Source organism: Saimiri boliviensis, chromosome 18 (genome assembly GCF_048565385.1).
Source record: "Saimiri boliviensis isolate mSaiBol1 chromosome 18, mSaiBol1.pri, whole genome shotgun sequence".
In the NCBI taxonomy this organism is placed as follows: domain Eukaryota; kingdom Metazoa; phylum Chordata; class Mammalia; order Primates; family Cebidae; genus Saimiri; species Saimiri boliviensis.
The window spans coordinates 4,890,870-4,901,621 of NC_133466.1; the positions used below are offsets into that span (position 1 = coordinate 4,890,870).

At 50.5% G+C, this 10,752-nt stretch overlaps 1 protein-coding gene across 3 annotated transcripts in view; it reads right to left on the minus strand.

Moving 5' to 3' along the window:
* Positions 1 to 8,701, minus strand: part of FAM3B (FAM3 metabolism regulating signaling molecule B) — a 55,059-nt gene extending 46,358 nt beyond the window's left edge. Inside the window, exons 1-2 of one of the 3 annotated variants that reach the window (XM_003927596.3) lie at positions 8,403 to 8,701; positions 2,210 to 2,353 (exon numbers count right to left, since the gene is read on the minus strand). In XM_003927596.3, the coding sequence (XP_003927645.1) occupies positions 2,210 to 2,353; positions 8,403 to 8,421 (163 nt within the window). In that variant the 5' untranslated portion in view covers positions 8,422 to 8,701. Of the gene's footprint in view, positions 1 to 2,209; positions 2,354 to 8,402 lie in introns of those variants that run through there. The other 2 variants (XM_074389244.1, XM_074389245.1) reach the window with 2 other exon arrangements.
* Between the last annotated feature and the right edge of the window lie 2,051 nt (positions 8,702 to 10,752).

The window sequence follows — 10,752 nt, forward strand, 5'->3', positions numbered from 1 at the left end:
CAGGCTGGAGTGCAGTGGCATGATCCTGGCTCACTGCAACTTCCACCTCCTGGGTTCAAATGATTCTCTTGTCTCAGCCTCCCCAGTAGCTGGGATTACAAATGCTCACAACCACACCCGGCTAATTTTTATATTTTTAGTAGATACAGGGTTTCACCATGTTGACCAGGGTGGTCTCAAACTCCTGACCTCATAATCTGCCTGCCTCGGCCTCCCAAAGTGCTAGGATTACAGGCCTGAGCCACTGTGCCCCACTCCAAATGCATGTTTTTATTCAACACACATTGCACATTATGTAGGTTTCTTTGTTCAGTTTCCTAACATTATGATTTGGCTTTTAAGTTCTTCTCTAGTAGACTCTGAGATTCTTAGAAGTAAAGGATGAAACTTAAAACACGTGCACTCAGACCATGGCCCAGAGAGAGAGGTTATTCGTAAGTACCTGCTGAATTAATAAATAAATGGACGTTGACAGTAGGCATATCCTTCTGCAATAATTCAGTCTTTCCCAGAATGTATATTGTAAAATAAGATTGAAACCAGGAAGTAAAGAACACAGTGATCGGTGTGATTTGTAGATAATCTTTCTATGTATAAAGCATGTGGACCTCGGTCTTCCTTGTTCCTTCCCTGGTCCTGTGACTTTAGAGCTGGGCCACTGCCTTTGGCCCTGGCCAGACTCTGGCCCCTGTGTAACCACAGCCTGCCCAGCTGTGGCTGACGGCAGCCTTGCAGAAATGAGGGCCTGGGGCACCAGTGTTTCTACTGTTTCAAAGATGCTATAAACGGGAGTTTTATGTGAAATCTCTTGATTGTAAAATATTTGTCTCGATTTTATTTGTTTTGCTTTTAGACACATCTTGTCTGTATGACAGGTCTGTCTCTGGGTCTCCAATGTGCAATCCATGTACCACAGACTGAATGTGTCCCCCCGAAATTCCTGTGTTGGAACCTAACCCCCAGTGTGATGATGTCAGGAGGTGGGGCCTTTGGGAGGTAAAGCCTTCAGGAATGGGAGTAGTGCCCTTATGAAAGGGGCCCCAGAGACCTCCTTTACCAGAAGGAGCCATCTATGAGCCAGAATGCAGGTCCCCGCCAGAAACAAAATCTGCAGGTACTTTGATCTGGGACTTCCCAGCCTGCAACACTGTGAGATATAAATTTGTTGTTTATAAGCACCCCAGTCTATGGTATTCTCTTAGAGTAACCTGGGTGGACTAAGCCAAGATGTTCCCAACCAAAGTGGCACACAGCCCTCAGAATCCGGTGCGGCTCACCCCCACTTCACTGAGATCGCTTCTCAATGTCACCCCTTCTTACAAAGCCCTCAGAACCCGGTGCGGCTCACCCCCACTTCACTGATATTGCTTCTCACTGTCACCCCCTTCACACAACCCTCAGAACCCGGTGTGGCTCACCCCCACTTCACTGAGATCGCTTCTCACTGTCACCTCTTCTCACACAGCCCTCAGAACCCAGGACAGCTCACCCCCACTTCACTGAGATCGCTTCTCACTGTCACCCCTTCTCAGAGGCTTTCCCGGCCCATCCTCTCTCAAATCACATTTGTTCATGTGTTAAGCTGTCACCTCCCCTCACTAGAGGCAGGGACCTTGTGTGCTTGTCTTCCGTCTCTCCTCAGCTCCTGGACGTGCCCAGCACGCAGCGGGCTATTGAACAACTCACCCTGAGTGTGAGGAAGGACAGAAAGTGGCCGCTCTATAGAGCTGGGCCTTTCCGAAGCTGATGGTTGAGGGCACCTGTTCACCAACACACAATGTCTGATGTTTCTTTCCCACCTTCCCAATTACTCGCTTTTGTTTCCCAAGACTTTACAGAAGACTTTCCAAATGCTGTTCAGTCTGATAGAAACCTTAAAATGACTCTGGAGCTCAGAATCTGGACCCTCCCATGCTTGCCATGGAAGGAGGCCAAGATCTGGGCCGAAAGAGCACAGTTCAAGGTCAGGTTGCAGGTTTGTGCTGGTAACCAGAAGCCGCACTGTTCTCGCCTCACGTGGGGGTCAGCAGTGGCAGGCGCCTTGGAATGGTGTGGGACCTAAGTGAGTAACAGCAAAATGCTTCTCTCTTCCTCCTTCCTGACATAAAGCCATCAGGGGCCCCCAGCCCCCGGCTGGGGCAGAACCCACCACTCCTCCCTCTGTACACAAGCCATGAAGGCAGCCGTCTGCCCCAAGCCTGGCACTCACCTTTGAGGACAGGCCTCTCCCCGATGTTGCGGATGCTATAGGCAGCACTGGACAGGGGCGCATCCGGGATGAGCTCTGCGAGGAGGTACCCGGAATACCAGGCACACAAGGAGGCGAAGACCAGGAGCACAACCTTCAGGGGACCTGCAGAGGGGACAACAGGCAGCTGCTGTGAATGACGTGGTGGTGGCCCCAGCCCCTGGCTCTCCTGACCCCGCTGTGGCCTTTCATCCTAGCCCAGCATCAGGGGACTGCATTATAGGCACAGTGCTTCTGGGGAGGAGGCTCCCAGGGTGGGAGGCGGTGTCAGGGCCTTGGAATTAGACAGTATCAGCGAATATAAACAAAACAGGAATGCTTTCAAGGGCAGGCTGTATTTGCTGTTGGTTTGGGTCTTAAGAGCTTCCTCGAACCTTAATGTCAAAACAGCTATCAAGTGCCTTGTGAACCAGCATGCCCAACGGGGACCTGAAGAAACAAAAGCAGCTCATTCCCTTTGTGAGACACGATCCTGCAATTACACTGAAACCTTCAGTGGGCGAGGCACTGTCTTGTTTTGTTTATTTCACATCAGCAGCAGTGGGAATAGTAGCTGGCGCCCAGCAAGCATGCAGCGGATTCCTGCTGGATCAAGGCCTGGCCAGGTAACACCGGGAAAAGTCCCCAAACCTGTTCTGTCATCACGGGTGTGCCTGCGGGGCCACCCAAGGTCCCCAATGACAGAAGTCCCTGGAGATATCTTTCTGGTGGATTGGCAACAATATCTTACTTAAGTAGCAAGATTCCCAAGGAAAAGGTATTGACCTTCTCCTGGGTCACCAGAGGCCTGGGAGACAGCATTCCGTGTTTCCACAGGGAACGCAAGGCCAAGCCTTTCAGATTTTGCTCCCTAAATATAGCAGAGATCAGAACTCATGGAGCAGTTTGCTTACCCAAATAGCTACCGTGCAGGGGTGACGATGGGTCCTGAACAGGATGGGTCCTGGGGGATGTGCCCAATGCACTTAAATATGTGCTAACAGGTATAGCCCTAAGAAGAAGAGAGGAAGGAAGGAAGGAAGGGAGGGAGAGAAAAAGGGATGAAAGAAGGAAGGAAGTGAAGGGGAAATGAGGAAAGGAGAAAAAAGAAAAGGAAAAGAAGGGAATGGTCAAGCCTGGAGGGCCCGACGATGGCCCCCGCCCCGCCGCCCGCCCGTGTGCAGCTCTGGGTCTCAGCTTTGCTTCTAGCACCTAGAGATCGTCCTTCCCTTCTCAGGAGCACAGCTGTCCAGGGCCTGTGCACAGGCTATGCTGTGCCAAGGCAACGTGTGCTTGTGTTTGGAGGTCCAGTGCTTCGGCAGAGGAAGCCACGGGGATGGAACAAGATGCTTCTGGTTCGCCTTGGGGCTTGGTTTTGCTTTTTCAAGGGCATATTTCAACACCATTTAAAAATTTTGAATTTGCAAACTGCTAAGATTGTTAGACTGGTAGGCACAGGTGGTTTCCTCTGGGGAGAGGCCAAAGGCAATGCGATCAGTGCAGTTTCCAGGGCTCGAGGGGCATCTCAAAGCAGATAAACCAGCCACAGAAAACGAAATGAGACAGGTGCAGGCTTGCAGGACCCTCTCCTGCAGCTCTGCCGCCAGCTGTGCCCAGCCACCTGCGGGTACTTTTCTGCCCTCCCGGGCTCACTCCTCTGCAAGAGTGGTCTCTGCCTAGAGGATTCTGTCCCCAACACAGCCCGGCCACAGGCCCCTACAGACGCCTCCCTCCAGAGCCATGCAGCATGCCTGGGGTACCGAGTGGTGCTGATGTTCCAGAAAATTCTGTTGGATGATTACAGAGTGCAGAGTGGTCTACGACAGCCACAGAACATGTTCAAAGGCAACAGCAGTGCCCTGTGTCCTGTGCGTGTGGGTCGCAGCTGGACGATTTCATCCAAGTGTTGTGTTTGAAGAAGAAAACTCGGTAACCAGAGAGTGCTCAGAGGCTCTTCCAGACAACACGGCACACCTGAGATCCTGAGCGGCAAGGTGCTGTTTAGCTTGGAGAAGGCTGAGAAGGAACATCACCTATCTTTTGAATGTGTACCAAAGCTACATGAAGGAAGAGGTAATTGTGTCCCCAGCTGAACAAAAACAAACAGGTGGACTGGACATGACAGAGAAGAAAATGGAGAATAAATAAGCCAAGTGTCTTTATAAGAAGAAGGGAAACCCACGCTCGGCCCTCCTGGTGAGGCAGGGAGCTCTCTTTTGGGACACTTTTCAGGACTCCTAGAGAGTATCAGTGCTTTGGGTGGGGGGTGCAGCCAGTGATCTCCAGGCTGGGGACAGTCTGGTTTCCAGCATGCAGCTGGCTGGGAGAAGCCATGACCTACAGCCGGAAACAATTCCAGGGTGGGAGGCAGATCTAGCCACTGGTACGGGGATTGGCGAATCTTCAGAAGATGGGTGGTGAGCTGGACTGGCAGCCTGTGCTCGGGTCTAGCACAAAGTCACAGAAGTAGCCCAGCCACCAGGGGGAAGGCAGGGCGTAGGAGCCAGGAGGTGACAGACAAAATCCAGGCAGGCAGCATTACGTCCTCTGGCTGCCGTGACAAATTAACACAAACTGGGTGGCGTCAACAACAGAAACTTAGGCTGGGCTCAGTGGCTCACACCTGTAATCCCAGCACTTTGGGAGGCCAAGGTGGAGGGATGGCTTGAACTCTGGAGTTTGAGACCAGCCTGGGCACCATAATGAGACCGCATGACTACAAAGAATTTTAAAAAGAATAGTCAGGTATGGTGGTGCAGACCTGTAGTCCCAACGACTCAGGAGACTGAGGCAGGAGGATTGCCTGAGCCTAGAGCTTTGAGGCTTCAGTGAACTACAGTTGCAATATTGTACTCCAGGCTGGCAGATGGTGAGACCCCATCTCTTACCAAAAAAAACCCTGAAATCTATTTTCTCAAGATTCTGAAGGCTGAAAGTCCAAGATCAAGGTTCCTCTGAACCTCTCTCCTTGGCTTGCAGATGGCGTCTTCTCCGTGTCCTCAGAGGGTCTCCACGTGTCTGCGTCCTCGCCTCCTCTTCTTATAAGGACACCAGTCAGATTGGATCGGGGCCTACCCCCAATGACCTCATTGTACCTGAAATTCCTCTTTAACGACCTGATCTCCAGATCCAGTCGCATTCTAAGGTACTGGGCTGAGGTTAGGTCTGCAACATATAAATGGGGTGTGGTGGGGAGGCACAATTCAGCCCCAACACAGCACTGGGCGAGCTGTGGCACAGACTCTCTGTGGGCCGGCTGCCAGCAATCAGAGCTCAGTCCCTGGGGGTGAAAGCAGGATGGGCAGGAGCCAAAGCAGCCTGTCAAGACACAGGCTCAGACACTGGGCAGCAGGGAAGAATCGGCGCCTAAGCTGGGACACTTGGGAATACGAAAGCTTGGGAGACCAGGGCTTCACTAAGATGACTCCTGGTGCCCGGGTGGGTCTGCCCCAGTGGGAGGAGACCCAGAAGCTTCAGAGGTCGGGGAGGAAGTACACAAAGTCCAGGAACACTTCTGTGATTCTGTAACCAGGATCCTGCCTTTCTTCATAAGGTAATAAAGTCATCATCGGCTCATAGAAATGCCCTCCACCGTGCTTGCTGCCCAGCAGACAAGATGAGTGTTAGAGCAAAGGCCATTCTTACACGGGAGGAGAGCCAGTGAACTTTCTCCTAAGAGACTCAGCTCTAGTGTGTCTGCCTGTGTGTGCATGTGTATGCACGTGCATGTGTGTGTGTGTGCATGTGTACATGTGCATGTGTGTGCGTGTGCATGTGTGTGCACGTACATGTGTGCATGTGTGCATGTGTGTGTGTCTGTGTGTGTGCTTGCATGTGCAGCCTGTCAAGACAGAGGCTCAGACACTGTCTCAGCCAATCCCACTCTCAGATCCACAGGAGTCTCAGTACCCTGGCTGCTTCACTTAAGAGCCAGAAGCTGGGTGCAGTGGCTCACACCTGTTATCTCAGCATTTTGGAAAGCTGAGGAGGCCAGGAGTTCAAGACCAGCCTAGGCAACATAGCAACACCTCATCTCTACAAAATTTTTTTTAAAAAATTAGCTGGGCATGGTGGCATGTGCCTGTACTCCCAGCTACTCAGGAGGCTAAGCAGGAGGATTGCTTGAACCTAGGTATTCAAGGCTGCAGTGAGCTATGATCACATCATGGCACTCCAGTCTGGGCTAGAGAGCAAGACCCTGCCTGTAAACAATACACATTTAAAAGGAGACAGAAAGGAAGTAATCCTGAAACCAAATGGATATGATACTAGGTTACAGGTAGGAGGATTTAAGGGCTTTCTCCCTCCCTCCAATCCAAGGGGCACCTAAAAAGAGTAATCTTGGGTACTGGAACACCCTTCTATTGATGGAATTTCCTTCAACCTGAAAGAGGACAGGGAAGCTGCTGTCACTGCTGCCTTGCCAACATGCATTCAGATCACCTCACCGTGAAGGCCACACCCACACCTCTTATACTTGAAAGGCCAGGAGAGCTGAGGGTGGATGGTCCGTGTTTCAGGACTCTGCCTTTGGAATCCCAGGCTCTGCTGGCCTGTGTCCCATCATCGCTGTCCTGTTCACTGAGCCTATTTGGCAGAAGGGATAGGAAAGGCCACTCTGAAATACCACAGCAGGTGTGTGGCTCGTGGTCCACCTGTCAATGCCCATTTTGAGGCACTAGGATGCCCACTGCTAGGCCCTGCAGCTGAAGGCATGGTGGCAGCTCAACTTGCTCCTTCCATTCATCTGAATGTCCCTCCTGAGAACATCTGCCTGGAACACACCCAGCACTGGACAGAAGCGTCCAGGACAAGGCTCACTCCAAGGATGTCTCCAGATCTTTACCTATAAAATCAAAAGTGAGGCATCTCTGAGTTCTGTGGGCAGGTTCTCCACAATCACACGTGCCTGGATAAATACAAACCTGGTGTTATCTCGAAGCTTCCTATGAAAGGACCCCACAGCTCATGAGTGAATCATGAGGTCCAGATGTGAAAAAGTCCTGGCTGAGGGAAAGCAATCTAATAATATTCAGTACTGTCCATAAGTGGCCCGGAAATAATAATTATACAATACAGAAATCATGGAAAGCATTCTTCCAGAACAGCGATAATGAAAGTCGCGGCCCTAAGGGAGGGATACATATCTCTCCTACAATCCACACAAGTTATCAAAAACACTGGCATTCATAAATAGTTTTTAAGGAAAATACGAATATTTTACACCAAGCAAAAATCTTAAAATGCGGCTTTCCTACATTTGGGAATGGTGCAGAAAAGAGAGCGCTTAGAACTTGCTGGAGTGTGATCGCCGCCTGAATGCTGGTGCTGGCGGGAATGCGATGGTTCAGTCCAACACCCTCGCCACAGAGGACCTGGGACCTCGGACCAGGAAGCGACCTACAGAAGAGGCCCACAGAACTTCCCACTTTTGAACCTTCCATTTTACACAGCCAGACTTCATCCCTCCAGGAGCAATCCGTATTTTTCAGATTATAGGAGGAGACCCACGAAACCAGTTAGAAAGGGGATGTGTGACAGAGGCCAGGGCAGTGGACACCAGGACCCGAGACGGCCTGTGGCAGGAAAGTGACAGCGGACAGAGTTGCAGCTAAGACAGGCTGCAGAAACGCGGCGACTGGCTAAAATAATAGGTTTCTCCTTTCCTTCTTCCTATTGTTCCAAATCGTCCACAGTGTCAAGTCGTTTGAAAAATGGAAAAAATAAAAACAGCCTTACCAACTGGCAGCGGCCAGCCCCTCCCTGGCACATGAGGTCGGGGCGCAGGTGCAGGGAAGCAGCCGCGTGGGGAGCCTGGGTGGGGTGCGGCGCTGTGCCTGCGCTCCCCCAACATACTTTCCAGGTAAAATGTCACAGTGTCACATTCCGGGATCCTCCCCCATCCAGTGCACCCCGGCTGGGGCGGGAACAGGCCGGGCAAGCTCCGGGAAATGGGTCTGGGAACCCTGCTGGAAACGCTGGCTGTTCGCCCCCTCTGGAATCGATCTCCGGTTCCTGATCCGAGATCTAAGGCCAGCCTCAGGGCCAGGCACCCGCCCTTGGCCTTTGTCTTTTGCTCAGCGTGGTGGATCCCAGGCAGGGTCAGAGGACGCCGCTTCCCCCGGGATCCTCCTTCCCGGCCCCTACCCCAGCCCCGAGGTGGGGGTGCACTTACCGCTGGCCACCTGGCGCATCTTCCAGGTGCCGCTCCCCTCCCGGCCCTGGCGGCAGCTCCCGGGCGACTGCAACGGAGCCCGTGGGTCAGGAAGGCAAGGGGCGGGCAGCGGTCGGGTCCAGCAGGGGCGGGCCAGCTGGGTGTACGGCCAGTTGGGCAAATGGCAGGTGCGGACCCGGCAGGTGCGTGGGGCGGGCGTGGGCGGGGCAGGTGCGCGGGGCTGAGCCCCGGAGCTCCGAGGTGGCGGATGGAGTGGGGAGGCGTTCCCAGGGCTGATCTGACCCGAGATGCCCAGCAGGGTTGGCCTGAAGGGAGGAAACGGCGCCACTTAATGCTTCGGCTCCCTAGGCTCAAGAATCATGCCAGCGCTGGGCCTGGGCACGGGCGGCCCATTTGAGCACTCAGAGGTGCTCAGCGAAAATATTAAGAAGCCACTCTGCAGCTAGTTCTAACAATTCCTTTAAATGAATGAACTGACTGCCAACTTACTGCCATCTTTAGCTCACCTGATTTCAGGGGTGGGATTTTTATCTCTGAGTTTATTTTGATTTTTTTAAATTGTGGTTTAAAAATGCATAACATAAAATTACCATCTTCGCCATCTCGAAGTGTACAGTTCAGTAGAGTTAAATACATTCACATTTTTGATCTGCAGAACTTTTTCACTGCAAACTGAAATTCTGTACCCATTGCACAACTCACCATTTACCCCTGCCCCCAGCCCCTGGAAACACCATTCTACTTTTTCTACAAATTTGAGCACTCTAGATACTTCATATAAACGGAATCACACAGTATTTGTCTTTTCGTGACTGGTTTATTTCACTTAGCATCATGTCCTCAAGGTTCAGCCATGCTATAGCATGTCAGAATTTCTTGTCTTTTTAAGGCTGAATAGAATCCCATTGTACAGAGGTACCACATCTTGTTTATTCATTCATCCATCCATGGACACTCGGGTTTCTTCTACCTCTTACCTACTATGAATAATCCTGCTATGAACACGGGGAAGCAAATCTCTCTTCTGGATCCTGCTTTCAGTTCTTTTAGAGACATACTCAGAAGTGGAATTACTGGATCATGTGCTCTTCTTAGGTTTTTGAGGAACGACTGTACTGTTTTCCACAGCTGCACAATTTTACAATCGCACTCAGTGTGCAGGGGCTGCAGTTTCTACACATCCTTGCCAGTGCATGTTGTTTTCTGTGTTTGGTTTTTTTTCTTAATAGCAGCCTTCCTAATGGGTATGAAGTGATATCTCATTGTGGTTTTGGTTTGCACTGTCCTAACAGCTAGCAGTGCTGGGTATCCTTTCACATTCTTGTTTGCTATTTGTATGTCATCTTTGGAGAAATGTCCACTTAAGTCCTTTGCCCAATGGACCATTGTGTGTCATATTTCCTTAAATTACTTAAATTACATATGTCCTGAAATAACTAAAATTACATATTGTCAGTAAATTACTGACAATAAGAATTTTAAAATAAAACAATAGCAAGAACTACTGTTTCAAAAAATATTTTCATTGTATACTTTTCTCTCTAGATTGCCATTTGATGTTGACATTGCCTCTTGAAATAAGACATAGATTAAAAATTAACAGATATTTATGGAGCACCTGTCATGGTCTTAGTCTGCTTAGGTAACACTTAGTCTGTTTGCTGTAACAAACACCAATGCTTGGTGACTTAAACAGCAGACATTTATTTCTCACAGTTCTGGAGGCTGGAAAGTCCAAAGCCAAGGTACTGGCTGGTTCACTTTCGGGTGTGTGTCTTTCCCTGGTTTGCAGACTTCTCACTGCATCTTCACATGGTGGAGAAACAGAAAGAGGAAGCAATGGCTCTGGTGTTTCTTCTTAGAAGGGCACTAATCCTACTGTGAGGGCCCACCCTCATGACCTCATCTGAGCCTAATGACCTCCCAAAGGCCCCATCTCCAACCACCCCAAAGCCATCTAATTGGAAGATTAGGGTTTCAACATATGAATGTTTTTGTTTTGGTGGGGGTGGATACATTCAGTACATGGAAGCTAGATCCTAGAGAACAAACTGCATACCCTCTGTCCAGTTTCCACATACGATTACAGCCACAAACCTTATACAACTCAACACTCGGTCTACAGGAAAAAGGAGGAACACATTTTGGTATATTTATGTGGAATACAACTCAGCAACCAAAAAAGAATGCCCCACTGACAAAGCCAACAACATGATGACTCTCAAAAGCAGCATGCACACATACTGTGTGATGAGGTTCAAGAATGGATCAAATTCATCTCCGGAGACAGAAGTCAGAACAGTGGTTTCCCCTGAGCGCAGGGGCAGACTGGTGTTGACTAAGGAGGAGC